This window comes from Cyrtonyx montezumae, unplaced genomic scaffold (genome assembly GCF_038088225.1).
Source record: "Cyrtonyx montezumae isolate F1298 unplaced genomic scaffold, pur_monq_1.0 scaffold_3, whole genome shotgun sequence".
NCBI classification, from domain to species: Eukaryota; Metazoa; Chordata; class Aves; order Galliformes; family Odontophoridae; genus Cyrtonyx; species Cyrtonyx montezumae.
Genome location: NW_027072034.1, coordinates 30,209,220 through 30,236,615, shown reverse-complemented (window position 1 = coordinate 30,236,615; position 27,396 = coordinate 30,209,220). Strand labels below are relative to the sequence as shown.

Genomic DNA, 27,396 nt, shown 5'->3' with positions numbered 1-27,396 from the left:
GATGGATCCCTGTGAGACTCCCACAGTGCATTCAGCCTTGAAGCGTGACCTATCATTTATAGATACGCTTCCTCTTTGCAGCAAATCTGCACCCTTCACAGTCCCTTTTATGACAACCTTCTAAACAAGGGAGCATTCAATAGCAAGGTTTGTCAGAAAAACCCTGCATTATCTGTTTTGAAGGACTGCCAAAAATTTTAGCCTTGCTATTATCATTTAATGCTAATAAAAAATGAGGTTTTCTAGAAGCGGATAAAATGAAACAGTAGGTGATTTTAGAAAAGCTGACTTACTGAATCTCAGAGGAGCAAATTCATTCCATAGTGAGTAGGTGTAACACTAATGAGTTAAGAATTATACCCATTAACGTCTGAATTGATTTCTTTTCTCTCTCCCTTTGTGTGTCAGCTAAAAATGGAATAAGAACCTTGTAAAGCAGGCAATAATGTAAGCTCTAAGAGGTGTTTGGCTAATTTCTATTGAGAAGCTTTACTGATATGCTTTTTCAAATTTTGTTATTACATTGTTTTAAGGCTCTCATTCCTGCACCTTCATAGCTTCTAAGAAGTTGGTGCTACTTGATTTCCTCTTCCACAGAAGATGGTTGAGTATTGCAGGATACTTTCTGGCATCAAATTTTTACATGGAGTATAAAATATAGTTGCAGAAGTTGTGTTGCAAGCTGCAAGACAGACCTCAGTAAGAACCTATATCCTTACTGCTACTTTCACGTCAATCAGTGGATAAAACTTACTGATTTAAAGTGCTGTCACGTACATACAAGGTAAAATAATTTAAATAAGTTCAAATAGCTGTGATGACAGTCAGCAAAGCTTAGAGTATTAGCAGTCAGAAGGGAAAAGGAGATTAAACATTCAAATGTGCTGCTGTTCGTTAAGGGAAACTTTGGGTGTCTGTTGCACATTTCTGGAATGCATCCATCTTCTCAGTGAATTGTTTTCACTGCTTTAGCCACTTGCAGTCTCTCTAGTTTATAAATTGTATAGACCATGCTCCACTCTTTCCACCTTGTTCTGGAAGTACTGCTGGCAGAAACTTTTGTGCTTTCCAGATGAGACTGGAAAGTCCAAAATTAAAGCAATGGCCACAGATCTGGGATTTCTCAGATCTGCAGATTGACACTCTAAATACAGATTTACTTTATTACTAAGGACATAGAGCAGTCATTATTCTTAAGCAGGCTCCATCTATTGTGCATGACTCAGTAATATACTATCCTTTTGTAAGCCAGTCAGTCTTCACAACAGTCAGTGTATTTGCATCTTATATTGCTACTGGACTAGGAACTTCACTACTTCAAGAGTCGTACATGCATTATTTTTAATCCCAATCCCACCTTTTCTGCATAAAACTCAATGTCTTTTTTTTTTTCCTTTCCCTTTTAGTTATGTAAATAAACAACTATTTGCTCTTTGTTTTAATATCCTATGTGTGTTAACATAACTCTGGGCAATCGTTTTGTTTTCCCATTTTTCTTAATCTTGAAGTAATTTCTTCTAGGTTCTCTATTAGTTTCTAGCATCCTTCATGCATATCCTATAAGATTTTCCTCCATCTTCAGGATACAAAATTGAGCTGGCGTTGTCACCTTTGGAATTACAGAGCTCCTCAGCTCTGTAGACCTTTATTTAATCTTTCACTCCCCGTAGGCTATTTCTGGACAAGTTGGTGCAGGATTACCTTCTGCTTTCTGCATGGGGGAACACGTTCCTCCTACATCAAAAGTTCATCTTGAGTGGGTGCCACAAAGAGGAAGTCTTTGTTCTGATGTGAGTGGGAGCACTGTCACCTTTGAGTCATCTATCCCAGACAGTCATGAGACCTGTGGTGAGCCTTGCTGAGAGTCTGCACATAAATTTAGACATAGCCCTGGGTTATGAAAGAAATGCCTGTTGGAAATTGACAGTTTTAGTTACAGGTCTTCTGTTGCTTGTCCTTATGCCTGCTTACACACAAATGAACTCATTATGAAGTTGTTCAGATTTATATACTGTGGCCAATCTTCCTACTCATCAAAACCACATATAGACTATTACCATCTCTTAAGGTTTCAGGCACTGTTGAAAATAAGTTGTCGCAATCAGAAACATCTTTCTCACCCACCACATTAACACTGAGTTTCCTAGATTTTGTTTTATAAAAATAACTCTCCAGAGTTATTTATAGGCAGCCTCCAGTGCTGCCGACTTAGGCACGCAGCCTTGGCAAACATCATTTTCTGAGTCTTTTAAATCCATACATATCACTTTGATATCTGTGTGGGGCATTTTTGAAGTTCTGCCTACTAGGTACAAAAATTGGAAGTGCAAATTAGATACCGAAGTAAGAGGGACTGATTCTCTAGGTGTGATAACAAGATCACTGTCTCTAGATATGCCTAGACTATGGACTTCCAACATTTCCCCTGCAAAATCATGTTTACTGTTTTTACCCACAATAAGAAGAGTGGGAACTCACCTGCTGTGTTTTACATGTGCTTTCAGCATACAGCATTCATAAAACCTTTCCTTTACTTCCAATTCTCCTGAACTATGCTTGTGCTTGAATACATGTTTTTCAGTCCTGGGCACTGTACTGTCATGTTGTGCTATTTCCACACAGGATTTTGTTTTCTGCCTCAAAATTGATGTTATTCTGCTAGTGTGCTGCTTGAGTTGCTTATGTTACAAAACCAGCACTGGTGATGATCCCAGTGTTCCCTGGGTGGAGAACAGTATCTCTCCACAAAGTGTTCCCTCTTACTGATATTTCTCATCCATTTTAACGTTTCCTTCCACTTACAGTCCTTTCATCGTTTTTTCCTCCGTTTTAAACTTCTACGTTTTCAGTTACATTGTAAGAGAAGAGTCATATGCTGAAGCCCAGTCACACTGGTGAGTCACACTATACAGCACCAGAACAGGAACAGAATGACAGTTCTGCCTCCAGTACCTCTTCTGGAATGGGAAATACTCTTCCAGATTATCTGAGATCATAGAATGGCTTGGGTTGGAAGAAACGTTAAAGAAAATCCAGTCCCATCCCCTGCTGTGGCCAGGGCTGCCACCCAGCAGATGAGGCTGCTCAGGGCCCCACCTACTGGCCTTGAACACCCTCAAGGATGGGGCACCCACAGCTTCTCTGAGCAGCCAGTGCCTCACTGCCCTCTGAGTAAAAAATTTCCACCTAACATTTAAGTCTCCCCTCTTATGTGCTGTAGACAATATTTATCAATTTATAAAAGTATAATTCTGTCAAGTAGCTATCAGTGTTTGTTTTGATATTGTTAGGTAGTGTTAAAGCTGTGTATTTCTGAAGCAGCAAGTTGTTCAGTCACATCTCTTACATCTCTTAGCCATCTCAGATAAAACCTTTTGACAGTATTTAAACACATGTACAGCAAATCTGGGGACTGCATAGATGTACCCTCTACTAGCGATGCCTTCCTTATTCTGCGTCTGGAAGAGCTGAGGCTGCTCCAAACAAAAATTAGATGTTGCTGGGATCCTACAGTATTTCTAGTGGAAATATACTTCTAGCACAGTATTTGTATCTTTGCCCCGTCCCTATTCTGAAAGACCAATTAAAGAGATGGCATATAACTTGAGGTTAGTTTCTGCCCGTGTGTTTTTATTAACTATTTTGGACTTCCCAGCAGTTCTCATAGCACCTATCCATTGGAGAGAAACCTTTTAAAACAGTGCAGGTTTCTATGGGTATCTGTGCCACCTCCCATGAAGCATACCCACTACCCCAGGTCCTGAGGTGGCTCACACTGTCAGAAACCTGCACTCTGTAGGGAAGGCACAGGAATAGGCTTTTGTCACTTCCAGTCATTGATTGCCTCTGACAGCTTCTAAAGATCACTTCTGCAGTGCTGAATTCTTGACATCTTTTTCCTTTTGAAAAGAAAATCTCTTCCAGTCTCGCTTACCTAGAACTAATGCATGAACGTATATTAAGGAGATATATGTCAACAGAGAAACGATTTGTCTAGCAGTTAATGAAAAATAAAATCCTAAAGGATTTTGTTATTTCTCACACATTCTTCACTTCATTTCCTGCTGTTGCTATTAGTGTGTATTGCACATCTTAATTAGCTTCCTTCCTGGGGAGTTTTCCTTGTGATGCAAAGCTGTGCAGCTGCAGATCAGGGATCCAAATGTAGACACAGAAGGACAGTGTAAGGGTTTGGGGAGAGCCCTAGCCTAGTGGCTGTCTACTCTGCTGGCAGCAACAGCCTGCCGAGCTGAAGGAGTAATGCGTTCACACGCCAGCTGTGGCACTGGTCAAAGGAAAGTGGGTCCAGTGTTAAAATTGTACCCCATGAAAGGGCTGGAAGAGCTGAAGGCACATTATCCTTTGCTTTGCCTATGATGGGTGTGATTACTTCCATCAGAGGGACAGGATAAACATCTGGTGTCAGTGAAACTATAAATGATATCCTGGGAGGTGTGAGAGGTGCTATCTAGGGCCACCTCTCGTGGCATCTCTCTTTCAGAAGAGAGCATCTTACATAAATATTCTTCTCCCATGGTGGAAAGACAAAGTATTTGGTTAAGCTTGACCCTCTAAACTTTCAGAGAGCATTATTTCACGAACAGTAGTTTGTTAATATGATGAAGCTATGAAGTGTTTTACCTCTTTCCTTATTTCTTACTGTGTCAACTCCTGCAATGCTCCAGCTATCTTCATACTATGCATAGAGACACGGCAGTGCGTATGTGTACTGAATACTTGCTTCAAACAACTAAAATAACATACGAATTTGATTTTTAGCCTGAAAAATATCATTAGCTGTGCCAAAACCAGATGTTAAGTCTCAAATCCCCTAACATTTTGTTAGGTGTTAGTGCTGAATATTGAGCATACTAAGTTCACAAGAGTAGAGGAGGACTATATACAAGCGAGTTAAAAACAATAATCAGAAACAGAGGGTGAGAGTTGGAATTGATTTGGGGATCTTCATCTTTTCCACATTTTCTGCAGAATGTAGGTTTCTTGAAGGCTCATCTCTTTGTATTTAGCTTATCCTGTAGAAGAAATTGCATGCAAGTCTTTGATTTTGCGTACTTCTTTCCTTTACAAAATAGATCTCTCATTACTTGTTTTTTGGGTGTGATACTGTCATTATTTTAATCTGGCAAAAAACAAGGGCTGCTGCCAGCCTTTGCCTTTTGATTGTCCTGCCTTTGCCTCATCCATGACAACACTTTCCTGCCACTTTACTTGTTCCAGGACTACTAGACTTCTGGCTGTGTGCTGAGATGGATTGGGGAACTCATCCCATTGAATGCTATTCATTTAAGCTTTCATTGCCATTTTAGGTTCCAGTCATATCTATTCCATCATCCCATTTACTGCATAGTCACCTGAGCATTCATGTAGATACAGGACACAAAGGGTGAAGATGGGAAAGCAGGGCATGTGGCATCTCATGCTCACCTCAGAAAAGCATGACCAGGGCTCTAGCCCTCATTCTGCAGATACTCTTGAGGCAATGCTGCTGTTGAATTGTGCTCTAAACCATCACACTGAAACAGTGAGGTGAGGAACATGGGTCTTTGTACAGGCAACCTCTTTTTCTTCCTGGTCATCCCTCAATTTATCTGATTATTTTATTAAGCTGTAATTTTATGACAAAGCAGCACTAGCTATTCTGTAAACAAGGCTAATCATATTACCCTTGGTTTAAGTAAGGCTGGAGGGAGTGTCCTGCTCTAAATCTGACTTTGAAATTTTCTGATCTGCTTAGACACAATTGAATCAAATTGACAGGAAATTTCATGAGAGAAGTTTCCTAATAGAATTTTTCCATAACAGAATTTTTCTGGAAACCTTGGGACAAAGCAGGAGGCTCACTAGAGCATTAAGGCAGTGGTGGACTCATGCTGGAGAGGTTCTCTTGCCCCACTTCTCAGGAGAGGAAACTGAGGGAAGAGGAAACCTTGTTCTGTTTTGCTGTTTCTTGAGAAGAAAGCAAAAATGGGGAAAGAACTTCTAGTTCAAACCCTGCCTTCACTGCTGTTCGTGTAAAAAGTACAGTTATATGTTTTTTGCTGGGGATCTCCTTGATCCCTTTCCTCTGATATGTGTCTACTTCAGCAGCAAAGTAAGAAATCTACAGTAATGTTTTCCTCATCTCCCTCCTCTCTTTTCCTAGGCCAGTGGGAAGGTCTGTGTGCCTTTCCTTTGGGATCAGAAATAATAGCTGCAGCTCTGGTCTAGTACTTAGAGAGGAATGCTCCTTCCAAGCTAAATCCTTTTCCTTCAGTAGGGACATTGCCCAAGAGAAGGAGGTGCCTGCTTTTTCCTTTCCCTTGGTACATGAATTATTGAGATGGAAGGAGGGCTATAAAGTGCTTGTCACTCCATTCCTGGCAGTTTCTTGAGCTGTGACCCGGTCTGGGAGGTCTCGATGATGTTGGGTGGCTTTTCTTCAGTAGCTGTTCGGACCCATGCTCTGCCTCAAGCACTGCTTCTAGTTTTTGTCCCTGTTGGCACAAGGCTGCTCCTAAGAGCTTAGCTTAGTTTAAGGTCATAGCAATGGCAGCTTGAAACCACTCCAGGGATGAATCTGTCTACTTTTGCCCTGAGCAATTTAGGCTCAGTACATACCTGAGCTTTCCATGCAGCACACTGTCAGAGTTAAATATATTATTGTTCCCTCTTGGTCATTGATTAAAGAGGGATCGATGTGCTTTTGCAGGAAATTAGAAAGACATTGCCAGTGGCAGTTGCCTCCTCACACCTGGCTCCATTCACCCATATATTTGGCAGCTCTACCTAGTCTTAGGCCAACCTGACTGTTTTACATCCTCGAAGATCAAACTCTGGTCATCATGTATCTTGACTAAGGCTGCATCCTTTCTGCATTATGCATAACAAATGCAGACCTGCCTTATTCATTACCATCCACATTGCTTATCTTCTGCCACTTCTTTCCCTCTGATGGATCACTTTTGCTGTCCTGTTGAACACATACAACTTGCCCAAGCTTGCAAACCTTTGATTATTCATTTCTCTCTCTATTGTCTTTAATTTACTACTGAAAGATCAGTTCCTGCCTTGGATCAGTCAGTGATGCCAGTCCTTGTTCATTCTTCTCAAATTCTTGTTTTCTTCTGTAGTACTCTGTTCTTCATTGTAAAAAATGCTTCAAAGACATCTGGACAGCTGCATTGGCATTGCATCTTCAGACTCTTCTATGAAATTGTTCTTGACTATGATGATTCCAGATTTACCATGTCCATTGTCTTTTGTCCTTCCCCCTGAGAAGACTGTCTCATTGTATACTTTGTCTATATCTATATATTGTGTCCTGACCACATCTTTAATCATACTTTCTTAGGACCAAGAGCTGTTGTTTTCCTCTCTGTTTGTGTAACACTACTTGCAATGGAGTTGTGATCCATGGTGGGAGTTCTTCAGCATTTAATGGCAAAATTAATAAGTATTATTAACAAATGTCTCTATGTGACTGCATCACATGGTTCGGTCAGCTTGCAAAAGTTGAGTTCCCTCAGGACAACTTGACTCTCTGCCTGCAGAACGTAGGTGCAACCCAGGGCAATCTGTTTTCAGGAAGGAATGTGCTAGGAAAATATTTGGGCTTGAGTATTTCAACAGACAGGGGGGAAATAAAAGCCAGTGTTCTGCACTTTCAGAAGGGTTCCCTACTGTGCAGGTTTTTTGTTAGCCCATTAATTTTGCCATCTCAGAACTGAAGCAGCATGGCCTAGAGCAGCGGTTTTCCAAATTCCTTCCAGTTGTAACATGCTATCATAAACAGCATTTACATATGGATGTCATAAAAATGACTAATGTCAGCAGTCATCGTACTTGAGTGCAGTAATGTGGCACATGTGCCCAAGCATCCTAAGGGATCTGCTCAGAGGTGCTTGGCACTTGAAGAGACACTCCTTAGGCAGTGACACCCAGGGCAGAGCAGGCCTTGAGAGACAGCAGAGCGTGCATCAGCTGCCTGTGTGCACAGGAGGAAAGGTGTTAGCTGTTTCACTGCATGACTCAACGACACTGGGTGGATGTCTTTTGCTCTAAACCAGAAATTAAATGCCCAAGGTTGAACAAATAGCATTTTCTAGTTTGACAGCAGAATGTTCAATGAGCTCCTTAACTGCGGCCAGTGGCAAGTCAGTTGAAAGTCTGACCTTGAATGTGTACCCAATCATGTTGTAATGTCTCCAGTTCTCCAGAGAAGGCTGCAAATGGTTCCTCTAGTCAAGGGGAAGTCGCTCACACTTGTGAATGTGAGGCTGAATGCTGCCATTTTCAGTCAAGAGTTTGCAGTCGAGGGAATTTGTCACAATTCAGCCTTGTTGGATTTTTCTTCCAGAAGATGAGGGGGGAGGATTGTGAACCCAATTACATCACCGTGTAGCATAGGAAACACACTTTCATCTCACAGGCTGGCTTTCAGAGCCGTCAGCTACTGCTCAGGCTTCCTACGTGATGAGATGTGCATGATTACAGCCTGTGCCACAGCCACTGCTTCCAAGTGCCCTCTTGAATTGTTACCCACCTTTTCCCAAATATGACAGAAGAATAAAGGACTCCAAGGTAAAACAACCTTGTGTGAAAACTGTTTAAAAATAATTGCTCACTGCATAGAGTGAAGAAGGATGTAAAGTAGTGTACCTGCTGAGGGAAAAGAGAGCTCTGCTGCTGTACCAGGCATCATCTCTGTGGGATGGAGGCATTTTAAACGCACAAGTAATTTCAAGCAGTTTTCACTGTAATAGACACAGGATAGGGCAACTGTGAGATGCAAACTCAGGCTGGTAAGTTATACCTCTCTTGAAACAACTTTATCTGTTTTCTGTCCGTGAGTGAGGACAAGAAGGCCTGTCATGGGACAGCAGTTTGCTTCTGCCCATCAAGACCACATGTAGTTCATCCCACATTTCAGAGGAATACCTCACAACCTTCCATTTTGGCAGTTATCAGATATCCAGGTGAAACAGCAGCGTATCATGTCTCAGAATCTGTATTTTCACCTAGATTGGCAAATGGCAAACCCGAAGACTGGACACAGCTCTCCAATGATGCAGTAGCTTTCATGTCTGGTGGCTGGCATCCTTTGAAGTTGGCTGCTCCCAGGGTATCACACAGTGTGACCCCACACTGCTGCTGTGTTTCTCCACTGCAGTCAACAGCCCTGCTTTGTAACCAACTTTAGCAGGAGCTCTGTGCATGCAACATCTAACCGTACAGCCCCATGGGACATTATTCTATTGCAAATAGCTTGTTCCACATCCAAAAGTCCTTCTCTGTCTCATGTCTGGAAAGCAGTATGAAGTCAAAAATGTCTCTTTCCTATATATAGTACACGCAGGGCAAAGACTGTTTATGGCAACCCTTTAATGCTGATGTCTGCTTGCAGCACATGTACCTTGGTTCCTTTTACAAGCAATTGAGCCAAAATATTTTCTTGCCGTTTGATTTCATTCTTCATTTCACTGCTTAATCAGAGATAGAAACAGAAGCACATTTATTTGTGTGTGATTCCCCACAGGTAATCTTCAGTTGCAACACATAAAACTTAATTTTCTCCAATTGCATGAGATTTCTTATTTTACACAAAGCTGTAAATCACCTCGGCAAAGGCTTCTTGCAGTACAGGCAAAGGCTTGCAGTACTTGAAAAATGACTTCAGCTTTCCCAAATGCTCCTTGTACTGTTATTCCAGGGACTTCTTAGATTTATCCAACTTCATGATTCCTGCGGATAAAATTGCATTGTGTGGGGTGCATGCAGGCCTTTTTCTTAGCATCCACCAGAACACTTTTGTAATCAAATTCAGCAAGGACTTCAGCATTTATATCTATTTTAATGATTTTTTCATCCATTTCCTTTTTCACATGACGCTGGAAGTTATTTCCTTAAAAAAAGACTTCATAATATTTCTGCTTCTTTCGCAACAACACTGAAGATTACAAATACAGCTTCTTCAGTCACAGTATTTCCAGGAATTATCCTCAGGGAATGAGCAGAAGGGCATGATGTGGTGTCTAGTGGATCCATGTCACAGTGTAAGCAACAGAGGTCCATGTAGCAGTGTGAGCACAGTATTGCCTGGTTCACAAATTCATTTATAATTACTTGGGGTCACACACTGTATTTTTGAAAGTTATTTGCTTTGAGGCTCACAGGCTTGTTGTGTGCATTGACTCTAAAGAGATCCTCTGCCTTAGCTATTTGTATTTAACCTGTTAATTTTCAGTTAATTAAAAACATTACAAGTATTGTTGAGCATCCAAGAGAACATTAGCACCAGGAGCCTTGTGGAACATGAGGGAAAGGGGTAGAAAGTTTCCAGAAAACACTGAAAACATGAGGCTTGGCTCTCCTTAAAGCAGGTAGGCTCTGCAGGTGTTGCTTTGAGATCACTTGCCATTCGCACAGCTCTGCTCCAGGAACTGCAGGATCTTTCCTAACCCATGCTGTGGTTTTGACATCCAGCTGGCTCAGCTTCTGTAAGCAAAGGTGTTTCTAGGTTTCAGCACAAAGCTGCTTCGGACTGTTATCCCTCTTTGCAGTATCTGGCAGCAACTGTAAAGGACTTATACACTTGCCAGGCATCAGTGAGGCAAGAGGAGTACCTCTGAACATCTTCTGTCACTGTGCACATGGACACCTGTACTTACAGAGGCACAAAGGCTTCCCATTTGGAGTTAGCAAGAGTGAGGGAGGCCTCGTGTAGCCAGAAACCCAGCAGCTTCCTTCCAAGAAAATGGCAATGTCACCTTAGGTCTCCAGTGGCAATTCCTCAGCTCAGGGCTATGCAGCCCGGCATGCATGTACCAGGACTGCAGTCTTGGTCATTCTTGTGTTTTTTTAGCTGAGAAACGTGATCCAGAAAACAATTTTGTGGTGGACATCTTTTCAAAACTAGGATGTTGTAGGAAAGTACTTCAGTTCCGATTAATTTTATTTTCTGATAATAAACCAGTTTGTCAGTGAACTCCTCACAGTCTCCAACAGGGTCTCTACTGGTGCTGAAATTGGTGCCAGATGGGCACCAGACCTTCCACTGTCGAAAAGAGCTGGAGTTTTGCCACTGACTTCAAAGGAATTAGGATCAAGCCCATGAATTCACGACTGCACTTCTTATTTAGCTTTCTGAATAATTTATAAGCAAAAATAGGCTGGATTCTCCCAGTCTTTCTGATGTTGAGTAAAGCTGTACTTTGTTACTTTTCTTGGTTTCAAAGGAGTTTTGGTTCCATCATGAGCATCTTGTTATGAAAAATAGTGTCCGTAGAGGACAGGCAGGAAGCGAAGAGAAGGAAATCCTGAGGCACATTGAAGAGACACTGCAGATCTGAGATTCAGAGATGACAGATCAGAGTAAAATAGTCCTCATACTTGGAGCTGAAGGCTAGATAGCTAGAAATGGGGAGGGATGCAGAAAGCATACCTCTTTTTGATGATTTCATCTATTTTTAATGCCATTGCTTATATTTTTTTCTGCTTTCTTCTCAGCAATTTGGACATGAGTTTCCATAAGGTTATTAGCTACGCTTTGCTCCTGGGCAGACTTTGCAGCAAACTACACATTTTTCTGGGATTCACCAAGCCATGTGTTTGTTCTCTATCACTGTGAACAATTTTCCATCTTAAAACTGTTTGGGAAAAAGGGAAAGAAAAAAAATTCCCAGTTCACCACCCAAGGTTTAGTGTTTACTTCTGCTGCACGCATCATTTATTTTCATTCTGCAAGATCATGATGACATGCTCGTCCAAGCACATGCTGTTCTAATATACTACATTCCTTCGGCCTCTCAGTGCGTTAAAAGTGACATTGCTGCTAAATAAGAAAGGTCTTGTAGGACAGGGAAATAGATTGCTGAGTATCATTGCTTCCCAAGGAACCATGTTGTAGTAAAAAATGATTGGCTTGCTTTTTCTCGATTCCACACAAATGTGCATGTATATGACCCTGACTAGGTAGGCTATCTGCTAAGTGGTTGTATGTTTCGGGATTTCTCCTCCTTCCTTGAAACTGGCATTTTATCAGGCTTTTGGAAGAGGGAGCAGGACTTAGGCCTCAGCCTGTGAGTGAAGGAACATGGCACTTGCAGTTTGAGATGTGTCCCAGCAAAGTATTTCTGCAGCTATCATGCCCTGTGAATGTGTTGGAGCAAATGCCTTTATTGCACTTCTTGCGTTTTCTGGGCACATGGAGTAACTCTACTCTCAGTCACAATGTGGGGTTTCAGAAATCTGTCTTCTATGATGGCTGAACCAGTTGCAGAAAATCTGTTCCACATTTGCTTGTTCCTCCCTGGCAGTAAATTAGAGAAGGCGGTACTGGATTGTTACAGAAATGATTAACACAAAAACATTCAACAGTGCTTTGTTTTAGCTATAATATTTTCTCTTGAACTGTGCCTTACTAATGATTCTTCATCAGAAGATGGTGCAAGAGTGATTGAGATACGGTCTTGTAGCTTCTGCCCGATGGAGAACTTGGGAGGTTTCCTCTAAAGAATTTTTAATCTGAATTTATGAAACGCGTACAAGATGTAAAGTATATGTGCATTCAGTATGACTTAGTGAAGAGCCTCTGGCACAGCTTAATCTTCCAATATCCCATTAATAAACCTTTGGAAGTGTGGTGTGTTGCCGGTGCTAACTTACCCAATGAACATTTCAGTATGAGGTGAGGTGTTACATACATTTCCTCTGATGCCCATTTGAGTTAAAGGGTGTTTTTACTACTTGGTTACCCTAGAACAAGGGCTGTAGCCTGCATTTGCCAGTAGAGGTAACGAGAAGAAAAACTGCTTTAACTTTCTGAAGTGCTGCTTTTTGGAGATGAGAATGCTTTCACAGATGCAGTCCTCTCAGGAAACTACCAGGGACAGGGGTTCCTGTATAGTTATGCCCTTATACTTATTTAATAACCTCTCTGTGTTTCAAAGCATAAATTATAATACTAGCAAAACTAATTTAATGAGGGCATGAGAACTTAATATTTCCTGAAAGTAACTACTCTGAACTGAAAGCACAGTAATAAATTCAGACTGCTTTATTTTAATCACAGAATCAGCTCTGGAACTTGAAGTTGCCAAAGTTTCTGCAAGGCACAAAATAGGGATGTGCGTGATCTTCTCAATATTTATGAACTGTAAATTGTAAAAATTAGCAGTCCCTGGGTGGAAGTATTTTCAGTCTTTCAGAGAGGCATTGTGAAGAGCTTTTATTAACAATCTTAGTTTTCCTTTCTTCTCCCCTTATTGATTCCTCTCTAAAACCTTAAGCATTATATCTTTTTTTTTTCTGATCAGTTTATTCTTTTCATCAGGTATGCAGTGATTCAGGGAGTTTTGCAAACTTCCGAAGGGGACCTGAAGTAATACATTTCTGGTCTTAAATCTGTATTTGAAGAGCACCATCCTTTGGACAGTTCTTTCTATAGAAACAGAAAGAATCTTATAGAGCAAATGAACCAGCGTTTTCCTGTGAACCCTAATGAACGGCACTTTCTGGTTCAGACTGGCGCCAGTCTAATAAAATACTTAAGAACGTGCATAACGCTGAGAATGTAAGCAATCCTTTCTTATTCAGGAAAGAATGAGGTTTTAGTCCCACTCAGGGCACTTTGGTCTGTGCCCAGCCTGAAGCATGCACCCAAGTATGCTAGTAATCCAGAGACAGAGTAGGACCATCTCTGTGGCAGGACAGATATGAGTCACAAGTGAATCCTTCACCCAATCCTCAGTGCCTAGAGAACTAGGAGCATTCAGTTGATTCTGTTGTTGCACCAACATATAAGTGGCCAAAATGCTTCCATTACAGACCAGAAGAGCAAAAATTGTTTTAATTTGACCTATACTCATCAAGTTCCATAGTAAGTTCCACAGTAACAGTTTGTTTTTCTGACTAAAGCCAGGATTAATTAGGTCCCTACCAAGTACACACTGGCCAAGAGGTAGCTTTTCCCTCGCTCATCTTCCCAAATTGGCTGTGTAAGTAGTTGCCCTTTGAGACTTTAATTTCATTTCATCACACTGTGGTACACAGGGCAGACTTAGTCCTTGGGAACAGCCAGTTGAGAATTTTGTGTGCACATGTATGTGTGTAGGTGTGTGCAACAGAGAGGGAGAGAAAGTCATCATATTGCATTCTGCTAAAAATTGGGGTTTGCCATGAGACAACTAAGGCAATAATTTTGGCAGCTAGAAGTCCTGAGTGAGGCAGCTTAATGTTGACATCTTTGCTCCTCATATGGTAAAGTCTCAAGTAGAAAATCTAAAATATCCTGTCCAAAAGCCAGAAGAAGAAAATCAAAACACTCTCCCTCAGAGTTTCATTGCACCTTTTATGTGACAGCATCCCTTAGCAGCCACTCAGATTGGTCATGCAGGTTTTTGCCTTCCCAGGGAACGCAGGGCTTCTGGGAATGTTTGCTTGGTTTGATGTTTGAAGCCAAGCCCTGTTCCCCTGAATTGTATCCTGAGTTTTTTGGGGCGTCCTATTACTGCAGTCTCAAGGACATTTTATGATTTGGGATTAGCTGGGCCAAAATTTCAGAGTTCAGAAACAAGCAAGAAAGCTGCACTCTGGGTTTGTTGTAAGATCTACAGTCTTCAGAAATGTCAAATTCCTGAGACTGACTGTGGGTCAGAACTTTCCATTAAGCTTCTCCTCTGGAAGCAGATCTGCCTGAAGATCAGATGACGGACACCAGAAAGCCATGCTTGTTTACATAGTCAGAGTTTAAAATAAGAAATTTGCAGTCATGTTTATGTTTAAAAAAGGGTTTCTATTAGTTCTTTGTGAAGGGACAGCATAATTTGCTTTTACAAAGTAGTAAGCAGAACCTTTTCTCTGGTGCTCATAGCCTATTTGGGAAGTACTTTCCAGCATCCATGGCAAAGCTGTTTAAAAACAAAGTTCTCTACAAAAATAAAGTGGTAAAGCTGTAAAGCATTTGTTATCTTGGCAGACTAAAATAATTTTTTCTCAGTATTTCAGGAAGACTTTGACATTCCCCGAAGTTCATTAGCTTGACTGTTTTGAGAAAGGGTTTTCTTTTTGCCTTTAATCTTCTACCGGTAATGAAAATGACTTTGTTTATATCAGTATGAGGCTGTTTTTTATCACTCTTTGTTTAGATGCTAGATCTCTTATTGACCTTTTTAACTAGATTTTACTTTGAATAAAAGAATAATGGGTTTTGTTGTTTTAAAAAGACCAGTCTCATTGTTAAGCTGGATTCCAGGCATTGGGATTTATTATCTAATTCTTAAAAAACAAATCAGTTTTGATATTGAGAGCTGGAGCACTTTGTCCGTATGGAGCACTGCTGTAAATTTAGGAAGTTCTTTTTTTTTTTAACTCTTCATATTTTCTTACGTGAAAGAGCTAAAATATATTCTTATCCTACTTGAAGTTGACTAGCAAAGACCTCACCTCTGTTGTAGAAAAGTATTGTGTGAATTTGATGTCTTTCTCCTCCTTAATATTTGAAATAATCCAACTAGACAATCTCCATCAGCTGGGTAAGCGGAGCTGTAACACCTACTTAAGGGAGGGGAACCATCTGGATTTCCTGCAACTTGGAGCCTGCTGGCAAATATTAGCTTGTACCAATTTAAAGCATGATGAAGTGGGAAATAATGGACATTCTTGGAGATTCTGAAATGGGATCAGCTGTTATTGGCAAAAATTGGCAGGTGCAGTGCACTATGCTGACTGTAAGCATGATCTCACATTGGAGAGTGCAGCTGGGAAAATGGCCTGCTAATTGAATGGTAGTAGGTCTCCCAGGGCTCTGACAGCCATGGAGCATCGCTAATTGGAGGCTCCTGGTTGCCTTGATGGTGACTGTCACTGAATGAAGGAACCTGCAGGTAGATATTTCTCTAGGTGCTAGTGTTTGTTGGCTTTTTGTGGAAGTGAGTCCTCATGCAGTCAGAAGTACTCTCAGATTTAGGAGGGCTGGCATGAGGCTGGCAATATCTATTTTTCATTTGTGTTTGCAGCATGCTGGCAGTGATTTGGAGCAATAAAAACCTCTCAGTTACGCATTTGTTTAACTGTGCACTTGTACTGTTATCTTTTCTATCCCTCTCTTTTCTCTTCTTGTATTCACTTGTAATAGGTTCTTAAATTGGCTTGACAGCAAGTAGCAAGTATTCTTTTCTGGGGAGCCCAAGGAGGCCTTGTCCTTGACTGAGTTTTTTGGATGCTGCCATCATTCATACAGTGGTCATAGAAACAAAAATAGCCTAGTTTTGGTCCAGAATACTGCCACATGGTTCATGTGGGTCTCAGAATAGTAGTGCACGCAAAAGCATGTATGCATTAGCCGTGGCTTCCTTTTTCATATGTTGTTTTTATTCATTAAATGCAAACATATTGCATTGCATACCAATTTGATACAGAGGTCTGTTGGCAAAATGTGGCATTTTCCCTCAGCTGTTAGCACCCCCCATGGGAAGTTCTACTGGAAATGAGTGCTGTGCAGAGAGTGCTGCTGCCTGCAGGGTCTACTCCGTGTATCATGCAACCATAGAATCACAAAATGACTTGGTTTGGAAGGGACCTTAAAGGTGCCTTTGTGGCCAAGAAGGTCAGTGGTTTCCTAAGGTGCATTAAAAAGTGTGTGCCCAGCAGGTTGAGGGAGGCATCCTCTCCCTCTGCTCTGCCCTGGTGAGGCCACATCTGGAATACTGTGTCCAGTTTCGGACTTCCCAGCTCAAGAAAGACAGGGAACTACTAGATATAGTACAGTGGAAGGCCACAAAGATGATTATGAGGAAAGGGTGAGAGACCTGGGGTTGTTCAGCATGGAGAAGAGAAGACTGAGGGGAAACCTTCCCAATGCTTATAAATATATAAAGGACAGGAATTAATTGGATGGGGCCAGGATCCTTTCAGTGGTGCCCAGTGGCAGCACAAAGAGGCAATGGGCACAAACTGGAACACAGGAAGTGTGAACATGAGGAAAAGCTTCTTTCCTTTGAGGGTGACAGCACTGCAGGCTGCCCAGAGAGACTGTAGAGTCTCCTTCTCTGGAGATACTCAAAGCCTGCCCTGATGGTTTCCTGTGCAACCCTACTACAGGGAACCTGCTTTATCAGGGAGTTGGACTAGATGATCTCCATAGGTTCCTTCCATCCCCTACAGTTCTGAGATTCTGTGATCATCCAGTCCCAGTATCCTGCCATGGCCAGAGCTGCCACCCACCAGCTCAGACTGCTTAGGGCCCCTTTCAACCTAGCTTTGAATGACTTTAAGGATAGGGCATCCACAGTTTCTCTGGGCAGTTTCTCTGAGTATTTCCTAACATTTAATCCAAATATCCCTTATTTTGGTTTAAAACTATTCCCCCTTGTCCTGTCACTGTCTGAGTAAAAGGTCACATTCTCATCTTCTATATAAGCCCCCTTTAAGTACTGGAAGGCTGCAATGAGGTCTCCTCAGAGCTTTCTCTTCTCCAGGATGAACAAGCCAAAATTCCTCAGCATTTCTTCGTAGGAAAGATGCTCCAACCATCTGATCTCCTTCATGGCCTCCTCTGGACTCACTCCAACTGTGTGTCTAAAAACCATTCAGTTCTGAGAGAAGTAGCTTGCCTGTATAGGAGGTTAAGAATGAACTGAACAAAGAACTGTAAGCAAAAAGCTAGACTGGACATCCCAATGCTCTTCTCTCTCTGTGGATTTCAGACTTATTTATAAACCCATCACATAGACTGATTATACAAACTCTCTAAGCTGTATCCCAAACAATTCTTTCAAGGGTCATCATGCCCCCCCTCCAGATGACATGGTACAGTGGGAAGAATGCCTTCATATTGCTTTTGCGTGGGGGATAGCCTGCATGAGGTTGGTGGCAAGGAATGGAAATCAGAAGCATTTGAAGTTGTGCACTGATTTGTGATGTCTGGCACCTTGGTGCCTGAGTCTCACTCTTGCCTGGGTTTGGCCACCCCCACCTTGGTGACCAGTGTCATCCCCTTGCTGGGACTGGAATGCATGCAGGCTCAGCATCTCTGTGGCATCTGTTTTGTGGGAAAAGGATCAGGGTGCTCAGATGAGAGTGGTCTAGGTGCGGCCATCATCAAGCTCTGATGGGTCATTAATGTCCCTCCTTCTTTTCTCTTTTTTCTTTTTTTTCCCTTCTTTTTCTGCCTTTCTTTTTGCCTTTCTCTTTTTCTGTCCCTTTTTCATTTTCCTCTTTTTCTACCTTCTTTTTCTTTCTTTCCCTGTTCTTTTTTCTTCCTCTTCCCTTCCCTCCCTTCCCCTCCCTCTTTTCTCCTCTCCCCTTGCCTCTTCTCTCTTCTCCCCTCCCTTTCCCCTTCCCTATCCCCTTCTTCTTTTCTTCTCCTGCCACTTCTTTTTGTTTTTGTTCCTTTTTCCTTTTCTTCCTCTGCCTCCTTTCCTTCCTTCCTCTCTGTCCTCTTTCCCTGCACCCAGCTCAACGACTCTGCCAAGCAGCTCATTGAGATGGACAAGACTTGCTCAGCAGCTGCTGCTGGCTGCGAGGCACCACCAGACCCAGCTGCAGCAGTGGGGCTGGGGCCCTGTCCCACACCAAGCAGTGCGGGAGCAACGGCAGCAGCTCCACGGCCAGTGGAGGGCAAGAAGAATGCCAAGAAGCGGCACTCCTTCACCGCCCTCAGCATGACCCACAAGTCCTCCCAGGCTACCAGCAACAGGCACTCCATGGAGATCAGCGCTCCTGTTCTCATCAGCTCCAGCGACCCACGGGCAGCCGCCAGGATTGGGGACCTAGCACACCTGTCCTCCAGCGCGCCTGCCCAGGTAAGGAGTAAGGGACTGTGCCCGGCCCAGCAGCCTCGAAGGCACATGCTGAAGGCACAGCTCGAAGGCACAGCCTCGAAGGCACATGCAAACAACACATGCTGGAGCCAGCTGCTGCAGAGTGCTGTCTCTCTTCTTTGACAGGATTTAGCACAGCAGTTTTGCCATCCGTGCGTTAATGAGTGGGCAGGCATGATGAGCTGGAGAATAAGGCCAAATCATTTTAGGTTTGATTCAAAGCTAATTGGAATAAAGCATGTTCTTGAGGGTATTGTCCAAACGCCTCCTGAACTGGCACAGGGCATTAGCCTGCCTCTCAAGAAAGCCTGTCCCAGTGTTTGACCACCCTCATGGTAAGTAAATGTTTACCAGTGCCAAATATGATCCTCCCCTGGTGCAGCTTTGTGCCATTCCCTTGCATCTTACCTTTGGTTCCCAGGAGCAGAACCTGGCACCTCCCTCTGCTTCCCCTTCTAGGGGAGCTGCAGAGAGCAGAGGTCACCTCTCAGCCTCCTCTTCTCTAGCTTAGACAGCCTTAGCACATGCCTTCCAGTGCTGTTACTAACTTTGGTGACCTCCTCCTGGGTGTAATTATTGACTTAACCTACATTAAAAATATATATATAATCCTACAGCATGTAAGTATTCCATCACTTTCTGTTACAGAGAGGGATAGTCTTGAGTGATCCTGCTATCCTTACTCCGTACTTTATTTGCCCCCACTCAGGGTGACATTACCATTATGAACTTCACGTATTTGGTATGTATCAGGGACAAAAAAGTTTGTAGAGTGATTATTTCTGTACAGATCACTGCAAGACAGACAACTGTGCTGTAGTTCATCAAGTGGCTGGTACCTGGTTAGCAGCTGCTGCCCCAAATCACTCAACAAGGTATCCGATAGGCACACGTGCTAATGTGTGGCCCTTCACTTCTTCCTTGCTCAAAAATCCCAGCAGATCCAAAGCACTTTTGGGCTACTGTTGCCAAGGCGTGCACAGAGCAGGAGCAAAGCTCACAGGGACATGCTGAATTCCTGTGCAAACACCCACTACTTATGCTGAGACGGGAGTCCAAATGGCAGTTTTCAGTTTGGAGGTGTAGAAGAAAATGGAGAATGATAATTGTCCCAAACCTCACTGTTGAAGAGTGTGAAGCTAAGGATACGGCCCACGTTGGAAACAGCATTTGTGCCAAGATGTACTGGGACATCTGCGACTCAGTGCGAACTCTACATGGGAGTGAGGGTCCCAGGCTCGTCAAGTAAATGACACACAGGTTTTTGGCACTCTGAGTGACACATTTGGACTTTGCAGAGATGTGACAGCCTTGTGGCTTTTCTGTTCTTGTACTTGCTAAAGAGAAAAGCGTGCACACACTTTGCTAGAGTCATGTGAAGGCTCAGTCTAAGCACAGTACAAAAATTAGACTAGAAAGCAGAAAGTGCTTTAATTACCCTCCCCTGCTTTGACAGAACAACTGGTGTGCAAATCTCCACTCATTTCACAGACTGTTGTGGTGTCTGTATGCATGTAGTTGGGGCCAAGAAGGAATAAGTGTTCCCCATAAAGAGCTATAAATGAATGCTGAAGGGAGGTTAGCTGTGTCCTTCACACTGAGAGAAGGACATGAAAACTATGTCACGGTGAGAGGCACAGCTAGGGCTGGAGTGCAGTGAAGCTAACCCAGTGGGGATGGGCAGACACAGGGATGGTGCTGTGCCCCAGTTCTTTGGCATCAGGACTCAGATGAGGCAGGCATGCAAGGCAGCTGGGGACAAGCTTTTGTCACTGCTGGCCAAAGTGATCTTGGCCAAAACCCAGGGAGGGGAAGAAGAGTCTTGCTTGCTGATTTCAACCTTGAAGAAAAGAGGTTTATAGAATCATTAAGATTGGAAAAGACCTCTAAGGTTGCCTGGTCCAACCTCCAAACCATCCCCACCATGCTCTTTAACCACATCCCTCAGTGCCATATCCACACAGTTCCTGAACACCTCCAGGGATGGTGACTCCACCACCTCCCTGGGCAGCCTGTGCCACTGCCTCAACACTCCTGAGAAGAAATGTTTCCTAACATCCAACCTGAACACCCCTGGTGTAACTTAAGTCCATCCCCTCTCATCCTGTCTCTGTTACCTGGGAGAAGATGCTGGTCTCCACTTCACCACAACATTTAAGGTTGTCGTACAGAGTGATAAGGTCTTCCCTGAGCTTTCTTCTCTAGATTAAATAATCCCAGTTCCCTCAGCCAATTCTCCAGACTTGTGCTCCAGACCCTTCACTAGTTTTGTTGCCCTTCCCTCTGTCAAAACTTAATATTGTAGTCCTGAGTATCCAGCCACTGCCAGAGTGGCATTTGCATGTGTGATTGTGTCTGTCTGCTTTTGGAGGCCTTACTGTTTGCTGTCTGATTTGAGGGATTTTAAGATTCACATTTTCAAACTTTGCTAGGAATCTGTTGGGAAAAAAAAAAAAAAGTGGAACTGACATTCTCACTCTATTCTCCTGACTGGAGGAGCTTTCTGCAGAAAAATGCCTCACTGCTTCAAGACTTGCAGTAAAATCACAAGAGATACTAACATGACTTCATCCACTTCCAGACCTCTAGAGAGGTCTGCAGAGAGCTCAGAATCTGCCTTGTACATAATGAGCATTAAAATTGTGCATTTATATTTATGTATCTATTAAATCCATAATTGTAGAGGTTGCATTTTAAATCACAGTATCAGAAACTCAGCTCCTTCTCTGCTGTCTGCTGAGACCTGACGCTGCTCCAAAACAATTGACGATGTTACAGCTTCAGACAGAAGATTGGCTCAGAACTTTATTTTGTTCAAGCATAGCTGAATGCCAGCCAAAACAGCACAAGCAGTGGACCCCAGCGCTGCCAAGTTGAGGTGTTTGGAGCAGAAAAAGTCTTGTCTTCGGATTGTTTTGTTATTGAAAGCAGTTGGCATTTTTAAGGTGAAATGTCCTGTGTGTCTTATTAGGGATCTGACATGCTGACAGCCCACACGCTGTCTCTGCCACTAGAGGGTTGCTGCCACCAAACAGCACCGAGCTCAGCCATGGGAAGCAGGGTCACTCTGTTCTTCCTCCCTTGGGGAGGGACCTGTCTGTTCTGCAAGTTGTCTTCACAGCCCTTTCTATAACCATCTCAGGCCCCTGCTAGCCTGCCACAGCAAATTCAGCCACAGTATATTTTTTAATAGAGGAAACAATGAATTTACAGTTTCAGTGCTGATTGTTGAGCAAATTTATACCTCTCTTTTCACCATTAGATTCCAAATTTTTGTTACTGTGTCCTTAAATAACAACCTTGAAATTTTCAGACAATTCACCGCTGTTTGTTTAAATTCATCTTTTCATGAAAATAAATAGAGGAATTTTGTTCAGTTTTATAATTACATACCAAGATCAGTGTCTAGCTGGAAGGGAGATTCTGCCTTTTTTAAAAGTTTGACATGCACTTTTTCTGGTAGCCTGTCCTCTGAACAAGCAGAATGCCCCATCCCCGGAGGTGCTCAAGGCCAGGTTGGATGGGGCCCTGTGCAGACTGAGCTGGTGAGGGGCAGCCCTGCCCATGGCACGAAGGTGGGTGGGCTGTGAGGTCATTTACAACCAAAACCATTCTATGAATCTGATTCTTTGAATTCAATCACAGAAGCTATTGAACAGCATCAACTGCCCTACCTCAGGCAACGGGCCAGTGCCTGGTGGAATGGCCTTCTGAAAACCAGCATCCATTTCCCTATAGACTGGAGCCACTTCTATCTGGGACTCTTCCTTTCTCCCTGCCAACTGGAGAGGAAACAGGTGTTAAGGGCTGTAAGAACTTAAAATCTAGGTGCACATTTCAGATATTTCAGTAAATGTGCCTATTTTCTATGTTCCTGTGCTTTTTTGTGTGCGTCGTTACTTGTGGATTGAAACCAGGCTTTCATGCGGAGCTGACATGTTTTCTGTTTTTATGAGTTGTTAGGCTATAATAAGCCTCCTGCTTCTCCAGGAGGGCACAGATCTCTGCATCTTGAGCGCTGACATGCAGACCATGGTATGAAATCTTAGGCTTTGAAAGCACTTCTGCTTATTATTAATTCAATAATTGCAGACCACAGGCTTCTGATGACACATTTGTCATTCTTTAAGGCACACCTAGTCAACTGCTTCCCAATACCAAAGATACGTTTTGAGAGTCTAAAAGATATCTTCGTTGACTGCCAACCTAGGGATGCTGAAAAGCAGGATCAAATCAGACCACCTCAGATGGATAAAACAGTGACTGGGAAACCACAGTAGTCAAGATACAACGCATTTATTTTCAAAGGGGCAATTCTGGGATCTTCATTTTGCTTGCAGCCGTGTTTGTTCTGTGGTTTTTGTTGCATGCCAAGTGTCACTCATTGAACATAAGACCTCCATCTGAAAGGTGATAACATCAGTCCACTGTGCAGAATGCCCCATCATGGGTTTTTATTGAAGAAGTGAGATGCCTGTAATGGAGCAGAAGCTGAATTAGGTTATGTGTGCAGAGGAGCACCAAGATTCCCAGGGGAGCAGGAAAGGTCTCCCCAGACAGCAATCATGCCTAGGCCTCAGATGGCTTATCCTGCTTCCATTTGCACCCCTTATGAATTATTCGTCCCTGCTGTTTGGAAAGGTCAGAGGTCAGTAGCATGCCAAACACCCTGGTTTTAGGCAGAAAATGCTTCTCATGAATAATGAAGTGTATCTGCATGCACACCAGGACAGCAACTGAGAGGGAAAGAAAGGATGATCCTGGCAGGAGGAACTTGTGCACGCATTTCAGACAACTCATCACCATGCACAGGAAATCCGCTAGTATCTGTGGGTGTCAGAGTGGGCTCCTAACCGGAGGCCACATGTTCAGGAAAAGCTGAGAACAATGTCTTGCACGTTCCCGGTCCCAGGCAGCAGCAGCATTTGAAATGAAAAATCTTCCTTGAAGTGTCTCCCTGTATAAATCATTTGGAAGTGTGACTCCTTATCAGTTACTTAGAAGCACTGGATTTTAGCTGAGAAAATGTAATAGCAGAACTCTGGTTGAGCCTTGGCTGATAGCCTAAATGTGCTGGCCATGAGCAGCATACAGATTCTGTTTAAAATCCGGGGACTGACTATGAACCTTGAATTTTCAATTGCCTAATGGGCTCTGAGAAAAGATGACAAATTCATGTATTTTTCAGCTTCGGTCTGGACTCCAAATGGTATCCAACCTGCTCTGCTGTTGGCTGTAAATGACAACAAACCGGACATCCAGTAATGAGATTTGGACAGCTGAAACAAGTGGCAGCTATCTCAAGGGGCTGCCCTGGTCAGAATGGCAAGAGAAGTAATATTAGTTGGTCTGACCTGTGTTCCTGTTATTTGGATCCACGTATGTCCTAAAAGCAGTGTAAGACTTTGCTAAAGTCTAACCTACATTGTTTCCTAGTCTTCAAATAGTCCCAGTTCTACTCTGAATTGCTTCTAACTGGAGTGGAACATTGCCTATTTGTTGCATCTCAATTTTAAATTACTTCACAGAGAACTCCTGTTGAAGGGCTTAGGAGGCGGGAAGGAGCTGAGTTTTTTAAGCAGAAGTTCAGGCAGGCATGCAAGCTGCATTTTGTATGCTACTAATAGATCTTTAAATATACTCTGTGTTTATTAGGACATATTACATTACTTGTCAAAATGGCTCCAAATGAGACACATAAGCTACTGAGGATCCAGGTCAAAGTAGAATCCCCTACCAGCGTGAGACAGCGTGGTCTCTTTGTCCTATGATTTGTCTCATCGTGAATACGTTTTGAAAGATCTTTCAAGAACCACAAAATCTAATTTTTGACTGAATCGAAGCAGAGAAGGCTGTGTTTTAGAAAAGCATTTATTCAACTGTGCATGAAATCCTCTTGCCTGTAAAACAAAAACAAGTTGGTTGTTTTTTTTTTTTTTCCCAGCTACTCCTCAGGGTACTAACCCAAAAACACTTTACCACTGAAATCATTTTTGCACAGGGGTAGTCCCGAGGCTTCACACTACCTGCCAGTCAGCTGCTGATTCAAGAGCAAGCAAGGCTCTCTCTTGGTATTTGCACTACTCTACAAAGCACTGCCCATCCGACATACTCCATGTGTACATGCATGACATTTTAGCAGAAGTGATCCAAGAGTGTATTTTCACTTCTTGTTTGTGCAGGATTTTTATTTACTTATTTACCACTACAATCTCTCTGGAGAAGAGCTTACTACAGGAGCAATTGCACAGGATCCTGATAAGCTTGTTGTTCAATTATCAAGAGGATAATTATGAACTGGGGATTAAATTAACATCTTTTAGAGGTCAAGCCTTCACTTAAATCTTCCCTGTCTTTCTGCCTTTGGATTTTTATGTTGCTTGATCTCAAAACTGTGAGAACCTATTTGCTGTAAAACCATTTAAAGCCCAGGGGGGAGAGCTAGATTCCAGTGCTTGGTGCTGAAAGGGTTACTCTGAAAGAAAACACGACTGAGTAAAATGTAATTCTTTTGATGCTCACCCACATAATGCATAATTAGGCCTCAACTGGGGGAACTGAGAAGCTGCAAACCAGGATAATCAGCGCTATTACGGATGGTGATGTCAGAGGAATGTTTGGAAGAAGGTGGCAAAACATATTTGGGATTTTTTCTCCCAGTTCACAACCATCTTTATACTGCAGCTTCTTGGACGCTCCAGGAATACATTTGTGTGACTTTTCTTGGTCTCTTCTTAACATCATGATCTATTCACAGAAGACACGGTCTAGAATTTTTAAGTATTAGGAGCCAAAAAAATAATCAGGGCCAACAGAATGGCTTAATATTCAGCCTCACCACCATCCACAGCCATAGGCACACATTGTAAGAACCCCTCTGTAAATACTCAATTTTATAAATTTAGCTCCTGTTTTTGCAGGAAGAAACTAGAAATTTATGCAGCTATTTATGCATCTGCAGCTGCCATTGTTCATAGATATATTATTATTTTTTACACACATACCATTAAGGAAGAAAAAGTCTTACTTCAGAGTTGGAAAGTCCATTTCAGCTCCTGCTGTGGTAATTAGCATTTGATGAGGCTACTTGGTCTTAGGTGTAACACTTTCCATCAATACTTGGTGGCACCACCATGCATTAAGTGCTTATACATTATTTCTGGGAACATTAAGGCCTGGAGTGATTGCCACAGTCATTGTTTTATGGAGTCAGTGAATTAGAGAAATGAGTCACAGGAATCTTAAAGACCATTAGCCTATTTTTGTGGTATTTCCAGAGGACAGTACATCAGCCTATGTGAGCTGAATGTCTGAATGTTTTTCTCTTATTATAAAGTAATACTAAAGAGAAATTTTAAGTAAGCTGTAAATATGCATTCAAGACATTAAAAGAAATTTCCCTGTGAATTAATGAATGAGATAAGTGCCCTGTGGTGAGACAGTGCTGGATTTGCTTTGAAGTCAAAATAGAGGTTTCTGGTTGGTGATTTTCTCAGCGATAGAATATTCACCTGATAGCAGCAGCAATTATTTTTCCACGAAGGCTGCTGTAACCTGCAGTATCCCTGTACCCTGTTCCTACTTTTATCATTGTCTTCATGGCTTCTGTTCCATTCCAAGACTGAGTCCTCTGCTTTTGAAAGACACATCCCTAATCCCTGCAGGCACTACGTCTTTTCAAATTAAACAGCAAACATGGCCTCAAAGTACTAGTGGGAATCTAAAGGGGGAATCTACAAGGGAGAGAAAAAGGATAGTTTATGCTGGAAGTCCAGAGAATGAATCCTTCTGCTTTTGCAGAGGTGTGGGTAGGAAGAGAGAAAGGGAATGAATTTGAAATGAACTTCCAGCTCGGATGAGTAGTTATTACCTTTAATTTCCTGATCTCTGTGGGCTTGTCAGTAATGTTTTGCCTCTCTGGTTGTTTTTAAATATATGTCAGAGCTGACACAAGAGGCAACAACATCTCAGTAGTGTATTATTTACTCAGGAGAATATGCTATAAACTGTAATAGAACTATATCATTACATATACATTAAAGCGTGATTTGTTTTGATGCTCCTGTAGTTCTCTTGTAAATAACACTTATCAGCTGGAGGAGGAATGAGACCCATCTGAGCTAAGGCATGTCACGGTGGGTTCTGTGAATGTTGCACTATTCATTCTCACCAGGAAATGTTGACCCTCGGGCTGCACAGTCATCTGGAAACTTCAGTTTTGTCAGCCAGCTGTGAGTCTCTTTGTTTTGGATGTGACCAGGACAGTGCCTGGTGCCATTATTTATTTAAGCATCTAAAAACTGTATAAGTCAGCTGGAAGTTTTACTCCATATTTAGAGTTCCAGGATACAGTGGCATAACTCTGCAGCACATCATACAACCATGATTGAGGTTGGAATAGACGTTCAAGATCACCAAGTGCAGTCACCAAACTAAGTCCCACCACTAAGTGTTGTCCCTTAGTGCGTGTCCATACTCTTAAGTGCCTTCAGGGATGGAGTCTCCACCATCTATCTGGGCAGGCTTTTCCAATGCCTGACCACCCTATTTGTGAGGAAATTACTCCTGACATCCAGTC

At 42.6% G+C, this 27,396-nt stretch overlaps 1 protein-coding gene across 1 annotated transcript in view; it reads left to right on the top strand.

Moving 5' to 3' along the window:
• The window catches only part of SH3RF3 (SH3 domain containing ring finger 3), a 225,199-nt gene that overhangs the window by 152,334 nt on the left and 45,469 nt on the right, over positions 1 to 27,396 (top strand). The window contains exon 4 of the mRNA XM_065741060.1: positions 18,453 to 18,800. Within this exon, the coding sequence (XP_065597132.1) occupies positions 18,453 to 18,800 (348 nt within the window). The remainder of the gene's footprint in view (positions 1 to 18,452; positions 18,801 to 27,396) is intronic.